Source organism: Scleropages formosus, chromosome 16, assembly GCF_900964775.1.
Source record: "Scleropages formosus chromosome 16, fSclFor1.1, whole genome shotgun sequence".
Taxonomy (NCBI): domain Eukaryota; kingdom Metazoa; phylum Chordata; class Actinopteri; order Osteoglossiformes; family Osteoglossidae; genus Scleropages; species Scleropages formosus.
This window is the reverse complement of record NC_041821.1, coordinates 18,019,378-18,043,559: the sequence shown is the minus strand read 5'-3', so window position 1 is coordinate 18,043,559 and position 24,182 is coordinate 18,019,378. Positions and strand designations below refer to the sequence as shown.

Sequence of the window (24,182 nt, the reverse complement as noted above, 5' to 3'; positions counted from 1 at the left end):
GATTCTGTTCATTATCTTCATGGACAGAATTTCTAGGCGCAGCCAGGAAACGGAGGGTGTCTGTTTTGGTGGCCGTGAGATCTCGTCTCTGCTTTTTGCAGACGATGTGGTCCTGTTGGCTTCATCAAGTCAAGACTTGCAGTGTGCACTGGGGAGGTTTGCAGCCGAGTGCGAAGCGGCGGGGATGAGAATCAGCACCTTCAAATCCGAGGCCATGGTTCTCAGTCGGAAAAAGGTGGATTGCCCCCTCCGGGTTAGGGGGGAGTTGCTCCCTCAAGTGGAGGAGTTTAAGTATCTCGGGGTCTTGTTCACGAGTGAGGGAAAAATGGAGCGGCAGGTTGACAGACGGATCGGTGCGGTGTCCGCAGTAATGCGGTCATTGTACCGGTCTGTTGTGGTGAAGAGGGAGCTGAGTCGTAAGACGAAGCTCTCAATTTACCGGTTGATCTACGTTCCTACCCTCACCTATGGTCATGAACTCTGGATCTTGACCGAAAGAATGAGATCGCGGATACAAGCGGCAGAAATGAGTTTCCTCCGCAGAGTGGCTGGACGCACCCTTAGGGATAGGGTGAGGAGCTCAGTCACCCGGGAGGAGCTCGGAGTAGAGCCGCTGCTCCTCCGCATCGAGAGGAGCCAGTTGAGGTGGCTCGGGCATCTGTTCCGGATGCCTCCTGGACGCCTCCCTGGGGAGGTGTTCTGGGCTTGTCCCACTGGGAGGAGGCCTCGGGGCAGACTCAGGACATGTTGGAGAGACTATGTCTCCCGGCTGCCCTGGGAACGCCTTGGGGTTTTCCCAGAGGAACTGGAGGAGGTGTGCGGGGAGAGGGAAGTCTGGAGGACTCTGCTCGGACTGCTGCCCCCGCGACCCGGCCACGGATAAAAGCGGAGGAAGATGGATGGATGGATGGACTCATGAATGCTGCATGATTTCATTTTAATTTCCACAGGATTCCTTTTGTACTCTACACCTCACATTTTAGTTATGTGCCTGCCAGCCATTATTCAATCAACAATTGAATGCATCAGTATTTAAATTCATTGTACAGCATTAAAAAGATACATTTTAGATTCTAGACATACCAGAAAATGTATTTCCTCAATTTACACTGAACTCATATAGTTATAATAAAAAAGCCACTTGATACATGAGACGTAACAAGATATGAAATAATTAAATTTTTTAATACACAGGCACATCTACTTATTTTCCCGAGGCTGTTCTTGGGGGGGGGCAGACTGACGTTTGCGGAGAACGGCTGTGCACGGGATGGCGAGGCGCAAGCCCTCAACCAAGCCTCACGGGATGTAAATGGCAGTACGGAGTTTGGGAGGAAAGCCACGGTGGAGATGAGAGTGAACCTCAGCGCATCTCCTGCACAGAACATAAAGAACGGAGCCTGGCATTTCATTCTGCTGTACGTACGCTCATGTGTTACTTAGGAGGAGGAAGAGGTGGTCGGAGAAGCTCGAGGTGAGCCCGGATCACTGGTGGAGATACCTTCTGCGCCGAAGAATTGGTTTGCACATACGTAACACTGCTCCAATTCACTAGGGTCCTCAGTGGGCTGGTGAGAAAGCGATCTACGCTCCTTCCAGGAAGTGGACTGCTGCCACTTTCGTCAGTATTCCTGAAGGTGCAGGCTCTCCAGCTCCTTAGCTCTTAACATGAATCACCAGTCTTAGGTAGACTCCTTTAATAATAATAATAAAGAGAAAAAAAAAAAAGAAAAAAAAAAAAAAAAAACCACCAGTGAGCTCGGTGACACACGGCTGCTGTGGAAATGCACGGTGGATCGGCCGCTTACGAGTCAGCGTGAGACTCTGCGTCATGTGTTTCTGTACCGGTTCTGGAGACACGTTCTTGGAAAGAAGGCGTGCCTTAGCGTTGTTTACTTAGCCCATGACCTCATCATCAAGCCTCCCTCTTCACTAAGTTGTCAGGAAACCGTTACGATGCAGTCTGCTTTTTCGCGAGCCATTCTCCCCCCGCGGCCAGGGCCGACGCTAGGCTATTTGGCACCCATCGGCAAGAATCAGCCAAGCACCCGTTACAGTTCTATCTCTAAATGAACAAAGGTACAGAAGCATGTATGACCAAAAGAAAAAATTTTTTCCTTTAGATACAGACCATCACACACATCAACCGAAACCACTTGTCCCAAGTGGGGTCGCAGCAAGCCGGAGATTAACCCAGCAACACAGGGGGCAAGGCTGGAGGGGACACACCGAGGATGGGGCACCAGTCCATTCGCAAGGCACCCCGAGCAGGGCTTGAACCCCAGACCCACCAGAGAGCAGGACCCGGTCAAACCCAGTCAAACCAGCTGCGCCACCGTACCACCGTGCCCCCGCCATACAGATTACGAAGAAGGGAAATTTGAATTTATGATGAAGGTATTTTTATTACTTATGACAACATGCATGTGAAAATTATACATGGACAGAACACTAATTAATAACTGGAAACAGACTGAAAACTGAACTTATTTTCAAGGCTGAAGTTCGATAATGGAATAAACAGATACAATTTTTACTGTGTAGACTAGCAGTTTCATAGAAAATGTTATCTATAAAGTTGCAACACTTGAAAGGGACAAGGCAACATTGTCACACTATGTTTATATAATATGAAGTGACGGAGCTAATTTTCTAATAAAACTTCAATGAGCAGCAAATGTATTATGTGCAGCAACAGCCGATGGGTTGATACCCTGCAGAGGTTCTCAAAATCACATCTACTATATTGCCCAGATTTGTCTGTTCTTTTGTTTCACAAAAATGGAAAACACATGACCACGGGTATGGGCTTTGTTTTTTAAAAAAAAAAAAAAAGTAGAAAATTAATTATATACTGGATCAGTGATATATAATTAATTTTCTACATCTGCACTCCTCCTACAGAATCACTGCAATACTACAAGAAGTAACAATATTAATACCATTGCATAATCCTTAAATTTTATATACATCGCATTATTTCAAAACTTGACAGGTTTATTTATTCTGGACCTTCTGTTTGTCAATGAAATAAGTATGTTCAGCTCCGATGGAGTAAAACAAGCCTGAGTGTAAAACCGTCATTTTTGAAACCCATCAAAGCTGTTTGCAGGACCCATTTTCTCAGACCTGCAAATTCTGAGCTAACATACTGCAGTGGCTCTACACCTACCAAAAACACTGTGAAATATTAACAGCTTCACACGCCGACTCCTTCCGAAGAACTTGCCCAACGCGATTGATCCGAAACACTTCTTGCGCATTAATAGACTGTACAGGTCACGGGGTGCAACTTCTGTCCCCTCGAACGAAAACGAATCACGGAGGCCCACCGGCAAAAGGGGCACAGTTCCTGTTTTGCTCTTAGACGACGGTTTGACGACACGTTTCACAATTGCGGACTCGGAGAACAACGTGGAGTGTTTACACGTGCTCTTTGACTTGTGTGACCGCGCACATTCCGACACCCGCTCTCTACGCAATGTGCTCCTAGGCCCTTGCCATGCCCTTGTTCTCTTCTCGGCAATTCTTCCGCATTCCACGGCACCCCCACCCCCAAGGGTTAGGCTGACCCTCTTTTACCACAGTTTGTTTACATTCCAGAAATAAAGCTGTAGGACGTGCAGCTATTAGAGGTTCGTGCCCCTGGAGGGGGGTCGTCGCTACGGTCCTGACTACCTCACCAGGCAATCCAGGCCCTCTCACGTCAACTGCTCCATTCATTGAAGGAGAGGTTACATTGAAATATGAAGAGTGGACAATGAGGAGCTCTTCTTCGAAAAGGGACTTTAGGAACGGGCACTTGGGCTAGTGCTGCTGTAGGGTGCCCCTTAACAGTTTTTTTCCCTGTGACCATGCCAGAACGCACCCGTGGCACTGTAACTTGCCTTTGAGAGAAGACCTCCTGCGTGGATCTGCCTCTGTATCTCTCAAGACCACAAGGAACAAGATGTCACCCTGCTGAATTCTTTGCCACGAGGAAATAAGTGGGACAAAGTGACCCAAACACAACAGCTATGTGAAACTGAGGCCTATGAAACTTGACATCACAGCCTATCTCAGAAGAAGGGTTAAGCAGGGTACACCCCAGAAACCTTTCCATTGCAGAGTAGCCACACACTCATTCACTCACGCAGTTGCAAACTACAGGTGATTTAGAGTGACCACACACATACTGGCTGAAGCCGCCTGTCTTAAGCGGGGTTGCGGTGAACCGGAGCCTCACCTGGTAACACAGGGCATAAAGCTGGAGGGGAAGGGAACATACCCAGGACGGGACGCCAGTCCGTCACAAGGCACCCCAAACGGGACTCAAACCCTAGACCCGCCAGAGAGCAGGACCCGGCCAAACCCGCTGAGCCATCGCGCCCTCTCCTAGAATAACCAGTTCGAATGAAATGCCTCTTTGGATTGTGGGAGGAAACTGAATACTCTCCCAGAGTTCTTGTGGATGTCCTCCGGGTGCTCCAAACTCCACAGAGATTGAGTCAGATCTGGATCTACACAGATCTATAGAGGGGCTGTGAGGTAGCAGTGCTACCTTGCTGGCCAAAATATATCAGTGCATCCGAGTTGAAATGGGGTTTTATTTTTAACAATGCTCAACTTCATGCACCCCCCTGCTTCTAAATTACAATAAACTGAAATAATATACCTTTCACCTCAGCAAGAGGACTGGGTTTGTCCACCTCTGGCTGCTTGATGGTCCACTCACAAGAGGGTTAAAACAAAAGTGAAAAACAAAAGCCCAAAGGTTCCTGTTTTTGTCTCAAATGTGGCAAAATAAGCTCTCCGTCCCCTGGAACTCCCAAAACCTGTTCAGAATTTAAAAAAAAAGGTCTCAAAATACATTCTGTTTGACCCACTTCTCTCCTGACCTCTTACTCCAGGAACGTGAATGACACCATTGGTCGCGATGATCTTTGTAATCCCTACCGCACTCAGTTCTACAAGCAGCTACTCGTATAGCGTTCGTTCACTGACAGGAAGAGTGGTATCAGACGAACTAAGTGCTTTGACAATAACGCGTTTGTGTCTAAAGGTCTTTTGTTGTGAAATGCACTTCTGTTTACTTTGAGTTGTACGTCGCTTCTGGGAAAAGAGTTTGCTCAATGAATTCATGTAAATTGCAATACAACAACATAAGAGTAGTAACCCCAACAGAGAGCAATTTCCCATAATTTTTCTCATGACCATGTTGCCCACAGTCTAGCTAGACTGGTCTGCAGCTTGCGATGCCTTGCTGTAAAACGCGAGGCATGCGAGGTCCTACATTCTGGCTCCTTTACTCTATGCAACCTAAGAAAGCCCCCCTGACCAAGGAAAGAACGCTCTGCTCACTGGTCATTTGCCATCGGTTTATCACCCCCAGTTCTCCCATGAGAACAACAGGAAAGGCAATAGCGGCAAGATGACGGACATTTGCAGGGGCAGCGGCACTATTATCGGCAGCTGGGCGTCTACAGCTTGGGAAAAGGCGTTTGCTCCTCCAGTTTCTCAACGTCCTCTTGATGTTTGGACATGGCAGTATGGGGAAATGTGTATATGTGTTTTGTTTGTGAGGGTTTAAGTAAAGGAAGTACATAGGGGCAACAATAGCAATAAAGCCTTCCCTCTACATTACGAAAGTAATTAGTTCCTGAAAAACCTTTTCTAAGATGAATTCTTGTCCTGAGTGGGGTGGCGAACAGGAGCCTAGCTCGGCATCATGGGGCATAAAGCTGGAGAGGGAGGGGACACACCGAGGATGCGATGCCAGTCCGTCGCAAGGCACCCCAAGCAGGACTCAAACCCCAGACTCACCACAGATCAGGACCCCGGCCAAACCTGCTGCACCACCACGTCCCCCGTGCTCGCCGTACGTCTCAACGGTAAAATGTGTTCTGCATTCCTGATCCCCAAAACTGACACTCATTTATGCTAAAGTATCACCAAAAAAAAAAAAAAAAAAAAAAAATCAATGCAATTACCTCAGTAGTTTATCATCACTTATCTCCAATTAGTTCATTATCATAAAACACTGTAACAAAGCAGTTTTCTCTTCGCTGATGTCGCTATAATACTGCATGGCTCTGTCTGGGCTCATTCACCTCTTTCATACCTATTACATTTTGTACACTCAAACACATACAAGCAAGACATACGTTGATACTCAATCTTTGTGTATTAATCCTACTTTTACCTTTTGTTTGTTTTTTTTTTTTTTTTTTAAAGACAAAAACAGCACAACGAATGAATTCGCACTCAGTGAACAAGTTGACATCACTTGTAGCCCAAGCGGAGGCCATCATTACTCACATTATCGCCGGTGACGCAAGTAAACATGGACTAATGGAGGTTGAACACTTTATGCAGCACTAGCCAAACAAGGCAATGACTTTGAAGATGACTGCATGATGGATGTGGTCTCGCACCCCTCAACTGTCATCAGGAGGCATGCAGATCCAAGCAGGGTATCAATTTAAAACATTTGTATCCTTAACTTCTTGTAATCCTCGTGGAGTGTATCTCGGGGGATGGCTGTAATGCAATAATGTAGTCATTTCGTACATCCACGGCGGACAAAAAAAAAAGCACTTCTCGAGGCGCTTCTTACCAACAGTCGTCTGCCTCTATAATGCTACTCAAGGGTCTGTTAGCTCTGATAATCACAGATAAGCAGGGAAGTACCTAGCGGTACCTACCTTACAGGCACCGCATTTCTGAACTGTCCACCAGAGCTGTAGTTCGTAATTGTCTATCATTATTAACTTTTTTCTTAAAATATTTATTTTGTTTAGGCATGATTGTGCATCTTGCTCTTATGTGTTGCGTTAAGCTGCTTTGCATGTAAATTCCCCTGCAGGGACCGATAAAACACCTCATCCTCTCCTATCCTAAAAGAAAATGTGTTTTCTCTTTGCCAAAGATTTTTCGACACGTAACAAATATTGGCAGAATAGAACTTAACTTGTATAAATCACTGAAATCTGAGAATTACACTCCGTTTCTATTTCTTTGCACACATTATGTCACTGAAGATCACATTTTACACTTGGTTAAGATATTTTGTTAGCAGAGGGCAGCTTCTATAAACAGAAATTACAACTTTTTCATAGAGCTGTCCAGGAGCCAACAGAGGGGATGTTTGCCTTTCTCTCAACAATGTCCACAACAACAGATGCAAGAAAAGCATCTTGGGCCTTTTTAAAACAACTAATTAACAGAACAATAATATTTTCTTTTGTCATTTCTTAACAGATCTGGAACTGAACAGGGAGAGGGTCCAAAAGCTTGCAGATCCTTGTATTCAATAGCAGTATCAGACGAAAAATAAACTCACATTTTAATGCTCATTTCATTGTCAATTAACTCAGGAAAAAAGAAACCTTTTATCCCAACAGCACAAATGCATGCAGCAAACCTAACAGCAAAAAGCAAAACGTGTCTAAACAACGATTTTTTTAAGGTGTGGCCTAGAGCAACCCTATGAATTTTCTTTCCAAAGTAACTTGTGAGCTCTTTGGTAAGATAACCACAATTTCCTTTTTTTCATGTCATTGATTCTCATTTTCACTGGTAAGCTAAATAAATACTTCCTTCTGAGAACAGATAAGATATGTACTGCAAATGTAAATCAAACCCAACTTTTCTATGGGAGAAAAGCTCTTTTTGCTCATGGCAGCACATGAATAGTGCTGACGTTCGCGCGGGAGCCGCCACGCGCGTTGACCGTTGTGAAACGACTTCTCACTACAACCAGACGCTCGCTTTAGATTACATTATATCACCTGACTTTTGACAGCACTGGTTTGTTTCAGCTCAACACCAATCTAGAAATTCTGCTGCTCTTTACTGTTTCATGCTGATCTACACAGGACAGAACAAAAATATAGGACGGCAGCTACCGAGAGCACGGTACTCTTCTAGATCATGGTGGATGCCCGTGACGATGGCAACGGCGTCATTCGGGACCAACATGCCAGCTGCTGCCTTGAGCATGAAACTGACCAATAGCATAAGGACACCACTGGACTGAATGCTGGCCATGGATGATGGGGGGGGGGGGGGTCAGAGCTGAACACTAACGTGGGGGGTGTGCAGGATAGGCTCCTGTTTTGCATAAAAGAGGGAATAAGCCTGGCATTGTGAGAAGTGGAAAGAGCGGAGAGGGAGGTGGAATGAAACCATTGAAAGAGTAGTGGCTGTGCGGGCACGTGGGGGATGGTTTGGTGGCCAGCGAACCTTGCGGGACAGTGGGAGCTACATGCTTTCGCGGTCGAGTCACGGGACACCTGTTGCATGAAGCAACTGCAAGGCACCAGCGCTTCCCCCGGTGCCGTATTTAAGCATTAGCCTTGCATTTTAACCTGAAGAGGAACGCTGGCACATGTTTTGCACACCAGGTCCTGAGAAGTGACAGCCACCAACAGCCCCAACACCCACACTGCCCGAAACCGCTTGTCCCAAGCGGGGTCGCGGCAAACCGGAGCCTAACACGGCAACACGGGGCGCAAGGCTGGAGGGGGAGGTGACACGCACAGGACGGGACACCAGTCCGTCACAAGGCACCCCAAGCAGGACTCGAACCCCAGACCCACCAGAGAGCAGGCACAGGCCAAACCCCCGTGCCCCCGTGCCCCCCTCAACATACAGCAGCAAACCCATATTACAGCACAGGTGTAATTTCCACGATGAGAAATGAGGGTGATACCTTCGCACTCTTTTTAAAGGTAGCTCAGATTTCATAGTGACAGTACCAGTGAAATATGTCCCTCCTTCTCTCTCCTTCCATCTTTTTCTTTCCCTTTCTCGCCGCTTTCAGCCTCACTGGGTCCCGTGTTCCAGATCTTTCTGCATCCGATAATGCGACACAGTGCATTTCTGAGGTTACGTTATCGTTTTGTTTCGTGGAAAAATTGAGTTCCTGTTTAAAATTATTACCTGGAATGTCAGTATGATTACAAGGAGAAGGATTTAATGTTGTTTAAATGGTCTTCAGCTAAATGGAAAGTCTGACCGATGTGTTGAAAACGTTGAAAGACCTGCTTTGCTTCATTTAGCAATAGTACTTGGTAATAGTTCCCTCTGTAAACACGGTATATGGATGGACTTGAGTGATGATTTTTCTTCGCTAACGAAAAAGAACATGATGATGGAGTTTTTGGACACTGCTATTTGATCAAACTTGTGAAATGTTGCTAGTTTTTGTTCTTGCAGTATATATGTAGATGTATTCATAATCTCTCCATGTTGCTGTTTCCATTTCTATGTTGCTGTGACCCAGTGTTGCTGCTGTTGCTAACCAAAAATAGCAATAATAATAATGATGATGATAATAAAAGCAATATGTATTGATGATTCCACAGCCCTGGACTATAGCCATGTACAGGCAGATGACCTGCAGTGATTAATGCAATATGCAAAATCACCAAAAAAAAAGTACAAAATTAGTAACAGTGACGATTTCACACATTCTCAGAGCATCGTAAAATACCTCCACGTGGGACGTCAGTTTTGCACGTTCAGCCGTCACGATCGGGGTTTGAAAAGGAAAGTCGAAACTAAATTCCATGGTGCATTTCCAGCAAAGCACTCATTTCAAAGGAATCCTACTGCCTCGGAACAACAAAAGTAAATGAAAGTGTTTCACAGCTGCTGGTAAAAATGGTAATTTGCTTAGAGAGTCTATGACACTCCAGTGGAGAAAATTCAGCCAAGGCTAAATAAAGCAATTTAAACATTGAAATCAGTGTCAAAATTACATCTGAATGATGTCAGAAATCCTTAACAAAAAAAAAAAAAAAAAAATTGTACTAGCAACCCAGTACATGAAAGAATTACACTGCAGTTACTCCATCCCACAGACTCACGGCCACCAGCACTAACCACATCATATTCCTCCCGGAGAGTTCGGTTTCATTCTCGGGCTCTGTTTAAGATAGCCGTCTGTTTTTGGTGTTCCCCAATCTTTTTTCTGTTTGTAAAGCAATTATAAAACATAGACGATCACAATGTCATGTTACACCTTTTAACTTCATCTGACTTCACCGTTAGTCACCATCTCAGGTTCTACACCTCTTTTTGGAATTTATAATCTATAAAGCCCATTTATGTGAAATGATACAACTGTGTGCATGTGTGCGTGCGTGCACGTGTTTTGAATCTTGAATGTGGCATTTCGGGGAGCGCGGTGGCCCTGTGGGTTTGGTCGGGTCCCGCTCTCTGGCGGGTCCGGGGTGCGAGTCCCGCTTGGGGTGCCTTGCGACAGACTGGCGTCCCCTCCTGGGTGTGTCCCTTCCCCCTCTAGCCCTGTGCCCTGTGTTGCCGGGTTAGGCTCCGGTTCGCCGCAACCCTATATGGGACAAGCGGTTTCAGACAGACAGTGTGTGATGTAGCGTTTTATACTCTTTGCTCATTATTTCAGCCTCCCATTTATCTCCTATGGCTGGCCAGATCTGACCACACACAGCACAGATATTATTATGTGAAAAACATTTAACATTCAGTGGAACTGGTGATCATTAATTCTATGTGCTTAGAGGATGCCACGAAGTCTTATGGAAATCAGACGAAATAAGCCATATGTATGATCAATGAGAGTTGCAAGTGGGTCAAATCTGACCACAGCGTGTTAATGGAAAGTTATGTCTACTTCTACGCTAAGCAGGTATTTAGCAGCCAACATAAATTTGAACAATATTATCTTCAACATGCACACGAGAGCATTATAGCTGAAAATATAAAAGGAATAAGTAACAGAAATGGGCAGAATAACACTCGAAGTATAATGTCGTTGCTTGGAGAACAATGGTTGCGTGCCTGCGACAGAATAGACTGGGAGGGGGTGCTGGGCTACACGCAGACACACCCATGGCTCATGGATGACCACGGACACAGCGCCACAGGGCCCGACGTGTGCTGACACAAATGGAAAAACTAAACAAACCCCTGTATTGCTAGCAAAACCTGGAGAACACCAAAGTCAAGAGAAGCACGCATTTGCGCTTGCATCCAAACAACACGAGGATTCAAATGCATCTCTCCGACATTTTCGAGCAACACCCTCCCTACCAACAAAAACAGCAGAAATAATTTCAATTGTGACCAAAAGATCTTTGCATTTTAAATACGACCCTCCTGGACAGCAGTCACTCTGTGGCTCTCGAGCAAACCAGCAGACACAGGATGCTGCATTAGAACGGCCCACTTGGGGTTTGCTGGAGTGCCGGGATGGACCCTCAACGTCCGCCCCAATCTCCCACCGTGGCTTCAGCGGTGCAGTTGAGCCTTTCGGTATAGGAGTCCACCTCGGCGCGACTCTCCGGCTACGGCGGCCACCTACGCTTCAGGATTTACTTTGACGAGGTCGAGCTGAAGCAGCGCCAAGCCGTGCCACTCCCATAGCGCCTGGGATTCACGTGCGACGCCACTGGCAGGATTTAAACATTTTTTTTTTTAAAAAGGAGCAGAGATCCAGGAAAGAGCCCAAATCAACAGCCACGCTGTGTTCTATAAGAGCTCCACAGTTCCGGTCTCGGGCTTCAGCCAAACACAGGGAGAAGAACGCGTCTCCTCTAAAAGAGAAAATACCAACACCCATTATGTTCACAATATAAAGTAAATCCAGGAAGAATGAGCTCGTTCATCTCACTGAACACGAAACCAATACCGAATTGGTCAGTTTGATCAGGAGAGCGCACCGCAGCTCGATATTGCCGGCTCTACCATGCATTTCTTATGGACAAGTGCGATACTGTAATTATAAACATTTAAAGAGACAACAGTGATTTAATGATTATGTTAATAAGGGGATAACCTGTGAAAACAGATGGTGAATAATGTTCAGGAATATTGTGAAGGTCTACATAAACTAATTTGTTGATCTGAACCACTTGTCCCATACAGGGTCGCGAGGAGCTGGAGCCTAACCCGGCAACACAGGGTGTAAGACCGGAGGGGGAGGGGACACCCCAGAATGGGATGCCAGTCCGTCACAAGGCACCCCAAGCAGGACTTGAACCCCAGACCCACCAAAGAGCAGGACCCGGTCCAACCCACTGCACCACCATGCCCCACACTTGATTTGTTAATAATACACTAGATTGTTGTGTTATGACACAAACATATGAACAAAACACTCGCTCAGTTTCACTAACTGCTTGTCCTTCTTTAAGTCACGGTGCTTTAGAGCCGATTCCATCATAGGGCAGCCCCAACACACACACACACACACAAAAACTTGCCCTTCCTTCACACACTATGGGCACTTTAGTGTCACCAATCCACTTGAACCGAATGCAGAAGCATCTGGAGGAACCCACGTAGATGTGGGAAGAACACCTAAATCCCACCCAGATTTGAACTTACGCTCAAACAGCTCGGGCACCGAGAGGTAGCAGCGCTACCCTTTGCACCACTGTGCTGCCCCGAGATAAGAACATTTTTCTATCGATTTTTTTAGACTGCATTTTCTTAATTTTTCTGCTTTCAAAAATTTGTTGAGAAGCAAACATCATCTGTGTTTCCTTGTGTCATCATAGTTGGCAGCAATGTACTTGGAGTAGGAATGTGGGACTGGATTAACTCAACTTGTGTCCACCGCGTTTACATCTTGCATGTATTCACTTTGCTGATGATTTTCTCTAAAGGAAAATATTTTAAGATACATTTATTTACCCACTTATACAGCTGGGTCATTTTAGGGTAAATACCTTGCTCAAAGGTACTACAGCTACACGTGAGATTCAAACCTGCAACGTGGGTCCAAAGGAAAAAGCTCCAACCACTACACTACCCGCTGCGCCCAGTTTACGGCTCATGTTCCTGGAGGTTTGTGACCCAATAAGACGAATTCTGCACAAGTTTAAGGGGGCGGAAAAAAATTCAGCCTCAAACACAGGAGTTTATACAGAAAATTTGTTTTTGCGTCATTTTATATTTGCTTTAATTTTAATGTAGCTCAAAGTTTTTTTTTTTTTAAAAAAAGTTTTTAAAAGCGATTAAAAATCTTTCCGATATATTTTAATAATTATTGCTATAGCCACAACTTTTACTTGCTGCGTACATTCTATAAATTAAGGTGAATCTCTATTATTATGCTTGAATTGCTTATAATCCACAATAAAGCAAACCGAAAGCATCCCGGTGCTGATGAATGTCAGACATGCCGATCTGAGTTTTATAAAAGATCATTTTGAGAAGTTCCATAACAAAACTAGGTATCCCCTGCCTCATGCTCCCTGTGTCCAGGACAGGCTCGGGAACACCGTGATCGTGCGTAGGATGAGCAGTTGATGAAAACGGAGTAAAATTTTAGTGCAGATTTATTACACAGAAAAGGAGAGACGGACTAAGAACAGACAGCTGCTAACCCTACCAGGGGAACCTGTCTGGCAATACACCCCGCAGATTCCTCCCGACGTAAATGCAGATTTTCTAATTGATACTCAAACTGAACTTCATGCTGGAGTGCTCGAACCTGCGATCTTCTCTATTTCCCCGCGACAAACTCAGAGCGTATCTTGTAAATACTGTATTTCAGAACATGCGATGGGACCTAAATAGAAATCAGTTACTTTCAGAACAAGTTCAAAATCAACATCATTTGACACCACTGAAACACATTTTGTGTGTGTGTGAGAGAGAGAGAGAGAGAGACTGGGCCGGATGAGAATTGATGGAAATCCCTGTAGACAGCAGAAGCGTGTCGTGACTTAGCATCCGTGCCCGATTTCTCAGAGAGCTGTACACACATAGAAGAAGACTGGACTTTCAGGGAGGCAGTGCAGTACTACCCTCTGGAATGTACAGTGTAGATAGGAGGAGATTAAAAAAAGAAAAAAAAAAAAAAAAAAAAAGTGCAACCAGAACAACAGCTATGTAAACTTACCAATGCGACATTATCTCGTGTTTCGTCAAAAAAAAAAAAAAAAAATACTTAGCTTTTCAAGCTGGACGAACTCCACGTTTCCGAAAAAAAAGGATGTAGTTTTGTAAATCGAGCACGAATGAAAGCAACAGGAAGTGCAGATGATGATGCTCTTAAACTGCCCGACACGGGCTCAAAACAACACACAGACACCCCTGTGGGCAGCTGGTTATGTAGCGCTTGCAACTGCTGCCTTTGGACCCAAAGGCTGTAGGTTCAAATCCCCTCTCCAGCTGTGATGCCCTTGAGCAAGGTACTTACCCATATGCTCCGGTAAAATGACCCGGCCGTATAAACGGGTAAATAACTGTAGGTAGCTCAACATTATAAGTCGATTTGGAGAAAAGGTGTCAAATAAGTATAAATGAAACTTCCCCAAACGGTTTCGCGCGATATTGTACGTAACCGAGCGTAATGTGTCCGACAGCACCGTCTCACCCTTCCGCATCAGAGACAACGTGAAAAATCCAGACAAACAGTCCCATGCTCACCTTTTCTATCTTTGCGTGGACTGTGTTGCAGTGATTAAGGTGCATGCCCCATAGCTTTTAACAAATAAATGTGGGTGTCCAGAAGTGACAGCTGTCCTTTCCCGCTTCGTTTCCCATTCACGTCGGAGGGGGGTGGGGGGAGGCCCACTTCCTTGACGCGCCACGCTAAACGGCCCGCTTCCTCTCTGGCCGAAGCCTTCGGGAAAGTTCGAGCGGCGCCCCGCTTTTAAACGATCTGCGGTCCGTGTGTCACGGGCTCCTATCTACACACCCTTCTTGGTTATCGGTGGCGGGCGTCCACATGCCGCTGTACGGTACGAGGTCCGAGCTCCCGCGAGGGAGAGTGACCGTGCCGTGCGGTGCGATGAAGAGCAGCGCACGTCGGATATGTACGTCAGCGTTACAACCTGAAAGAACCGTGTAAGCGGGAGGTTTTTTTTTTCCCCAATTTGCTTCTCTACTGCTGCCAGCTGCCTTACGCTAGTTATTTGTGTTACACCTCATTTTTGGATCGTTTTCACTAAACCCCGTCTGGCACCGTAACCTTGTTCAGCACCGTGTCACTTCAGCGAGAAGAGAGTGCTGCATAAAAATAAATTGAATTAAAAAGGAATTGCACTCCAGTTCATCACTCTGAGATTAGCTGCAAAAGGTGGTATGCGGTGGAGGGGGGCTAAAAAAAATAAACAAACAAAACACAGAGCCTTTTGGAGTCACCCCCTGCGCTACTCACAACCGTACAGCTTTTCCCAAACTTTCACCGGGTCCCACCGAGGGCGGTCGACACAAGCGCGTCCTTCTTCTCGAGGGTAACCTTGGACCCGGTCCCTGGACAAACTGGAGACCCGTAAGGAACGCCATCAATATTAAATCACACGCAGTAACAGGAAACCGAGCTGACAGCTGAGAAGGCAGGAGCCAAGACGCAGCCGATTGAGAGCTCAATTTTACGTACATGTACGTTTATTTATTTAGCTGACACTTTTTCTCCAAGTGACCTACGGGCTATATTAACCTACTTGCCAATGGATAGAGCTGGGCAATTTTTTTTACTGTGCCAATTCAGGCCGGGTAAGTACCTTGATCTAGGGTATTACCGCATGAGGTGGCAATCAAACCAGGGTCCTTCAGGTCCAAGGCTTCCACGACTAACTACGACTAAAAGCCTAACCCTTTTATTGAAGTGCCATTGTCCTTCTCCTCAATCGTCGTCAGCACGATTAATACGAGGACGACAACTTCGTTTCTTGCAGAAATAAAGCGAAGCCGGCTGAACAGGCTTCTCGTCTGAAGTAGAAGTTGCTTCACCGCGATTAATTCCACTAGCATGCGTTTCAGACCAACATCCGGGGAGATCGGATGATCACGCAGCTCTTCTAGACCCGTCCGCTGAAACGCTATAAGCGAAAGGCCGCACGTTCGCGCAGTACAGCTCTCCGGTGCCACCCTGGGACTTCCCTTCTTCTTAAGGGTTAAAAATGTCAGTTATTGGGAAGCCCTGACCACATTTATGTAATCATCACCTCGACTTTGCCCTGTGTATTTGTTCTAAGCCGTTTGTAAAAGACGCCGAACGCCAGCGAGAATGCCTGCCGCATAATAATACGTGTGCTCGCGTGCGTGACCTCGACGTACGGACCCGTCGGGCTCCTAAGGGCCGACGTGGCGTTCGCCCTCTCTCTCCGGCGTCAGAAGCGGCCGTAACGCGCTCTCCGTGGTCCAGGCACCCCTGCGGACGTGGTGCGTGCTGACGACAGCAGGGAAATACAGAAATGGAAAGCACTGCACTGAAGTAAACCGAAAAAAAAAATCGAACACTTGCGTTTTTGTGAAATCGATCATGATGTGGTGCTGTAACTGCGAACCCACCACGAGCCTGATGAATGGTCCACAACTTTGCTATGCAAGTGCATGAACTCAACATGATGTTTAACATTTTGATACAAACCCAAAAAAAAAGAGAGAAAAAAAAAAAAAAACCAATTCACTAAGAACACCGAGAGAGGCCGATTAAAGACATTACATTTATTTATCAGACGCTTTTCTTCAAAGCACTTCCAACAAACTTTATGTAGTGTTATGAGCCCACACACCTGAGTCACCAAGGTGACTTACATTGCTAGATACACTATTTACTCTGGGTCACTCATCCACACACACACTCTCTCTCTCTCTGTCACTCACACACTATGAAGGAACCTCAACAGCATGTCTTTGGAATGTGGGAAGAAACCAGAGCACCTGGAGAAACCCACACAGACACAGGGAGAACATGCAAACTCCACACAGACTAAGCGGGGATTGAACCCACATCTTCTCACACCACCAGGCGCTGTGGGACAGCTCGGCTATTCGCTGTGCCACCCACACATGAAGACATAAAATAAGAAGAGATATAAAGACACAGCTTCAAATACGTTGGCGTTAAACGCACCAAATGGCTGAAACGTCCGTCTCCATTCTGGACAGCAGATGGTGTAGCGGTTAGAGCTGCAGCCTTGTATGTGCAATGGAGACAGGTTTGAATCCATTCCTGCTGTAGTTCCTTTGATAAAGGTATTTATCCTGAATTCAAACAGTAAGAATTACACAGCTCTATCAGTGATACAGTGATTTATATTTATTCATTCAGCTGGTGCTTTTCTCTGAAACAAACTTACAGCATTAAGCTACTTACAATGACTCACCCATTTAAACAACTGGGTAATTTTTACTGTATAAATAAAGACTCCAAGTTGCTTTGAAGAAAAGTATCAAATAAGTAAGTGAATGTGTTCCGTGCTCCGAAAAAGAACGTTATCTCTCAAACAATATCTCATTATGAAGGCATAAGAAAAATTCCTGCTGCTTATGGACTCTCTTGGAAAAAAAAGATAGAAAGGAAGGATAGCAGCCATCAGCAGAACTCAGCCGTGGAGACCACCACACCTGGTCCGCTGCTGTCCGGCACCTAGCACCACAAAGAATGCTGGCTTTGTGGGCAAAAAACAGCCTGAAACCGCTTGCTGCACCACTATCATTCTGCGTGTATCTGTGTTTTTGTAATATGTGCTCAATTATTACTTCTTCACAAACTCTACATTTCAAAACCAAGAGGTAACATTTACAGGATACTACAAAAAAAAAAAAAAAAGAAAAAAAAAAAAAACTGATGGGGAAAAACTAGGCTGCACCATCAGTGAAAATCACACACACACACACACACACACACACATTGTCAGAGCCGCTTGTCCCATACGGGGTCACGGGGGAACCGGAGCCTACCCGGCAACACAGGGCGTAAGGCCAGAGGGGGAAGGGGACACACCCAGGACGGGACGCCAGTCCGTCGCAAGGTACCCCAAGCGGGACTCGAACCCCAGACCCACCAGACAGCAGGACTGTGGTCCAACCCACTGCGCCACCGCACCCCCTCAGTGAAAATCATCAGTTGTCAAATTTAATGATCATGAACAGTAAATAGAGGGACATCGGTTTACCTACATTCCCTGTAGCTCCGGTCAAATGGTAGGAGACAGCTAATCAAGTGAACGCAAAAATGTTTGATGTTGCATGATCTAGACAATATGGAAGAACTGCCCCATTAGTTCAACAAAGTTTTGGCAACTCCAGACCCACACCACATGCCACAGGCAAAGCCGCAGTGAACCGGCAACCTCGTTGCTGCCATCATCTGAAGAGTCTCTCTGCTGCAGACTCAACCTCCAGATGGCTGACTTGTCTTTCTCCGATGCACTGATCAGGAGAATCAGGAAATCTGTAGGAGTCACCATGGTGACCACAAATATTCAGGGAGGATAGTACCATGGTACAGTGGCTTTGTCTTGAAAGCCAGAACTACTTTTCTCTTAGACTCCAGTGACTTCCATCTCTAAACAGTGCACTACTTACGAAACTCTGGGATTCTTGGAAGCCACTTCGGTCACCTTACTTTACTACGGACAGTGATCCCAACAAGTACTTTATTTCTGCATATGCAGACACAGGTTCTTCAAGCTGTGCATCCATGTCCAATCTCCTCATTGGTATTGGACACCCAGTCACCACCAACAAAGCACTGACTTGGCTCAGTGGGGAGAAAACAAGCCACACCAACGTTGCACGGTTCCCTGGGATGAATGGCGCTTTTGACCTCCTGTTGCCAACCAAGGCTTGCCAATCTCCTGCAGTGGGCATGTGCCGCAACACAAATTCAAATATGGCCAGACTTTGGATCAACTCACCCAAAATTGGGGTAGGCATATGGGTACAGCTGATAACCCTGCTGCCTCACAGCAAATGGATGTGGGTTCCATCCATGCTCAATCGGTATGAAGTCTGCATGTTCTCCCGTGTTTGCATGAGTCTCCTTCCATAATCCAAAGACTTGTGTTTCATGTGAACCGGTGACTCTAAATTGCTCACAGGGTGTGCGTTACATTGCTCTGCTGTATAGATGTGTGAGTGGTATAGGTAGTTTAGTGTGTCCAACACATGAAGTCACCTCGTATGAAGGTGTCTGCAGAATACTACATTATTGCATGCCACTTTTGGAGAAGAGCATCTACTAAATGAGTAAACAAACTGCTTAGATCTTCAAAGGCAGACGAAGGACAAAATATACTTGCATTATAGTTGTAAGCTGTTGAAGGATGGAGAGAAAAGGATCTGTTAAATTGAATAAGGAAGCGTATATATTTGGGTGGTGGTGGTTATTGTTATATTAATACGGTCAATATTATATTTACCATCACAAGAGAGTCATTATTAAAGTCAGGATCCCTCATTAGGAGCTGCAGATGTAGATCAAGTCTATATATGACCCTAGAACTAGAACTGATTGAAAATTGCATATCGTGACTCTACATATACTCAACTGGACCTGGGATGGGGCTAAAATGAGCCCAGACTGCCTAGTATCTGAGGATCAGGTGTGTCAATCAGGGCGGACAGGGGTAATTCTGGATAGTGAGGGTCAAGGTGATGATCACAGTAGGACCCCAATGGTACACAACAGACACATCACAAACAACCTACACGACTATTTGAGACAAGACTTGGGATTCTGTGTTTATAATAAAGAAATGCATTTCAGGTGAACTGATGGCTGGTGTGTGTGTGTGTGTGTGTGTTACATTGCTCTCCTATACAGAGGTTTAAATTACTGTAGTTACTTTCAACAAAAGCCTCAGCAAAATAATAATAATCACCTGCTACACTCCCATTGTACTTGCATAGCCCAACAAGGTTGAATGAAATCTCTGCAACGCAACATGACATGGAACCTGAGCTGCACTTAGACCTGAACACACACATTTTACAGTTTGATGCCTGCATGGATTTTCACTTACAAATCAGTCCAATTAACACCTGAAGAGTAAAATACCAACTTGTCAAAACTGTTCAGTGTTTCCTCACCCCCCCGCACAAAGGATGAACAGAATGGTGAAGAACAGTGTGAACCCACCTGTGGACAAAAGCTGGCTGGAAAGATGAGAACACCTGAGAATACCATGACTTTCCCTCGGAAGGTGGTAATCTGGAGCTTGGAGGTGTGAAGTCCTGCACTGGAGACTTTGAAGCCCAGTGAAACATTATCCACTTTTGTACACACACATGCACACACACATTTTTCTTCAGTGAGGGCACAAACCCCAGGAGAAGAAAAAGGCAAAAAGGGACCGAGCAAATGGCATTTAAGGCAGAAACGTAGAGGTTAAGTTGCCTGAACATAATTAAATAATTATGAAGGGTTTCATAACAGTACGGCTTCCCTCTACTTGTCATTAAGTAATTCACAAAAGATACAATTTTAGTTTCAAGTTCTCGACAGTTTTTGCTTTCAGAATGGAATTACCACATAGTTTGGAAACAATCAACCAAAAAGAAAACTGCTTCCAAATGCAACTTAACGTGTGAACACAAATTTCAAAATTGTTACGAAATGTATTTGCCTGTTCAATGTTCAATACTGGAAGGCATTAAAAAAAAAAAAAAAAAAAAAAGAAATTAAAAAGAAAAACTGTCCATATACATAATAAAACCACGTATGAATTCACTACACCGATGTTACATTTATAAAAAGTAAACATCCTTAGACAAAGAGATAAATAAAAAGCTACCGATTTGCTTTCATTGGTGGAAACACTGAGATCAGGGCATTCAAATACAAATAAAAAAACTGATTTACTCCAAAATAATGCCCTAATATTTTTAAAGCATTCAAAGTTTTTTGAAAATTAAAATGTTACACTGATTTAAAGCCTTTAAAACATTACTTTACTATGGATTCTATACGTAATACTAAAACAAGCAATAAAAATTAGCAGTACTTTTTACAAGTATAACCTGCTTCCTGAAAGAAAAAGTTGGTGTGAAAGGAGACACTCTAGTTAAAGTTCATAATCCAGCAGAATGAAATATGGCATTTCATCTTTAGCTTTAAGACCCACATTCCTCCATGAAATTTTTATGAAGTTATCTTAAGTTCAAGCTGTTCCTTTGGGTTTCTTGAAATTGTTTTATGGACTGTGACATAAGCTTCGGAACACCATATAGTTATTAAATAACTTTACATTCTAATTAAACAAACTAGTTAACACTTTATAATTTTTATAAGAACCATGCACCATACCCTCTGTAAGCAATAAATTACAAGAATCACTTGGAAAATGCAGGCACTGGCATAAAAATCTTCATGTTCTGAGACACTTAACTCTCCACTGTTTACATCAATATTTTCCCCAACTGATTTGCTGGCAAATACAAATAATAAAAGAAACAGTTCCACTATGAATATATCTCATCCTTATTTCTGCTTCAGATATGATAACTCATAACAGAAAACTATTTTCTAAAAAGGAATGCATGACACAAAGTGGGCCACAAGTTGTGTAATGGTCAGGTTGGACCTGTGATGGAAAGAGCGCATGTTTGACCGAAATCAAATCTCTAGCAATAAAATTGAGCAAAATTATAAAAATAAACATTTTCAGCACAAACGTGTATACCAACAATAAACGAGTATTATGGCAATAATTATTATTTAGTTTTGTGGTGTTGCTTAGCAGATGCTTTCATTCAAATCGACATGCAAATTTTATTATATGGAATTTTTCTGTTCAGTTAAAATATAATACTACTACTAAAAAACAAGACGGGACCCTGATCATGATTATTATAAATAATACTCGCCCTGAATTACAGTAAAAAACTGAGCTGTAGAAATGGGTGAGATACCGCGAATCACTTTGTTCTTGAAAAACAACAAAAAAAAAAATCATATACATAAGCAATTAAGTTGTAGAAACAATTCTTGAATTTCCTAGAAAATATTTTATTAACAACGAGGCAAAAAAGTGCAATTCGGTAATTACTCCATAATGTAGACACACACACACACACACACAGATATATATATATATATATATATTTTTTTTTTTTTTTTTTTTTTTTTAATAAAAACACACAGTCGCGCACAAGAGTGTCCAGCGGTGTGTGCAACGCGCACAATGTGTCAGGAAAGCCGAGTGGAGCACGTGCTGCGGCACCACCAGTGATCCCAGAACTCTACGCTTGCGCCTTTTTGCGCAACAATACGGCACCTTGCGCTGTAAAACCACAGTAGACACCCACGCCTCAAGGTAATGCAGAACAGCACACTTCACTTTGACAGCCTGGGTAAGCAACAACTGGTATTTAAGCATTTCCCAGTCTGTTCAAACCAGTCGTCGAACAGACTTCACTCCTGCGAAATGTAAACTAACTTATTACAGCACACCTGAGTGTGTCTCGAATTAAAATCTGGTTAATATGAGCCATGGCTGCATCCGTCAGAGCAATTTCTTCCTACCAATTACACTCGAAATACTCGAATCGCACAACCGATTATCCGTAATACATACTCTGCATGCGTTAATTTGTGGAAAGCGTTCAACAGAGATTTTTAAATAATTCCTGTGCAGGAGTGAAACCAAACTGTGCCGTATTGTTCCGAAAAGACGGACAGCGAAAACGGACTGGCGGCGCACCTGCCCCGACGGGGTTCCCCCACCCCACCGCGGACACTCACCTTCGTCCTTCCATTGATCTTGTAGTTTCCCAGTTTGCCGTTACAGTGCCTGACCAGGTCGTCCATGCGGTTCATGAGAAAGCCAATGTTCTCGCAGCCCGGCTCCCGTCCTTCGACCCACGTTATTTTGTCTCCTCGGATGTCTTTGGACGAGTCGCTCCTCTGGCTCACCAGCTGTCCGTCCGTGAACCGGCCCGTCTTGTGGAGCGCGATCACGTTCTCCAGGATGCGCAGTCCCACCTCCTCTCCCAGAAAGTTGTCCACCACGCATATTCCATGCTTGTTCATGCACGGCACGATATACTCCGTCGCTAATTTCTGCGAGGAGCTCCGCATCTGTCCGTTGGCTTTGGTGTTGTTGCTGCTGCTGCTGCTGCTGCTTACTGTCACTCCGTCTCCGGCTTCTTTGCCCGCGGCCGTTCTGCTCGATCCAGCCGCGCTGCTGCTGCTGACGACGGGCTCCTTCATTGTGAGCGCAGACCCAGGTTCGGGGACGCTCTGCGCGGCCGTGCCCGTCCGCGTCCCTTCCGACTCCGAGCCCTTGTGCGGCGCCTGGGTTGTGCTCTGCTGCTCGTCCGCCTGCTGCTGCTGCTGCTGCTGCTGCTGGTTGTCGGTTCGGTCCGCCTCCTTGCACACCAGCTTGTGCTTCTTCCAGTGCTGCTTCTGGTGCTCCTTGCTGCAGTAGAAGGAGCTTCTGCAGCGGCCACACTTGAGCAGGTTCTCCATCTTACCGCACAGCTCGCAGAACTGCCGCTCGCGCTCCGAGTCCAGCGTGCCGTCGCACGCGCTGCCCTCGCTGCCGCTGTCCTTCTCCATGGCCACGAGCTACCGCGGGCGATGTCCCTTTAAATAACGCGGCGCTCCGCGCGCTGCCACGGCGCAAGTTTGGAAGTGATCCACGAGCCACGCCACAACAAGCCAGAGGAGGGAAAAAAAAAAAAAAAAAAAACAAGAACCGTCCGCCTCTATTTCTGGAGAAAACAATTTCATCACACACCATCGGCTACCCCATTTGCGCGCTCAGTAGAGACTGTAATCCGGCTTGAGGAAAACGACGTTTCTCACTGCGTCCCCGACTCCGAGACCGTCCCCAGCCGCGCTGTGCCCGTGCGAAGGCGCATGGCGCCTCTGTCTCGCTCGCGGCTCCGCCGCGCACTCCGAGCGAGCCCTGCCACTGACGTCAGCGTGCACGAGGCAGCGCGAGCCATGAGCCCCGCAGCCGACGACCGCCTCTCATTCACAGGGGTGGCGAAGCGGCCCGGACGCGAAGTCTGGCGCAGCAGCGCAGCGGCGCGCGCTCGCACTGACGCGCATCGAGAGGGTGACACTTCCATCTGCGAGCGCCTGTACCGAGAACTGGTGTTATTAATATTGTTGGACACCGCATCCAGAACGAAGGACTGTGGGAGAAAGTTCCCGACGCGAAAAAAGTTTCCGAGTGACGAGGAGAGGACATCGGACCGGTCGCCCAAACATGTCAAAACACATTGATTGATTGATTGTAAATTCCAGGCACAGGTGTTTGCTTTTACATGATGATGATTATTATTATTATTATTATTATTATTATTATTATTATTAACAACAACAATTTATTATAATAATAATAATAAGAAGAAGAATAAGAATAATTGTTGTTGTAATTAGTGCCTCTGCCTTGACGATAAATTGAAAAGTATTGTCACTAAGAGAAGGTTTAGAGTAGGTACCTTTCTTAGGACACTCCAACCGG

At 45.3% G+C, this 24,182-nt stretch overlaps 1 protein-coding gene across 2 annotated transcripts in view; it reads right to left on the bottom strand.

Moving 5' to 3' along the window:
• Window positions 1-23,641, bottom strand: part of LOC108933731 (egl nine homolog 1-like) — a 37,754-nt gene extending 14,113 nt beyond the window's left edge. The window contains exon 1 of one of the 2 annotated variants that reach the window (XM_018750978.2): window positions 22,451-23,641. In XM_018750978.2, coding sequence (XP_018606494.2) covers window positions 22,451-23,266 — 816 coding nt within the window. In that variant the 5' untranslated portion in view covers window positions 23,267-23,641. The remainder of the gene's footprint in view (window positions 1-22,450) is intronic. The other variant, XM_018750979.2, reaches the window with a different exon arrangement.
• Window positions 23,642-24,182: the final 541 nt, after the last annotated feature.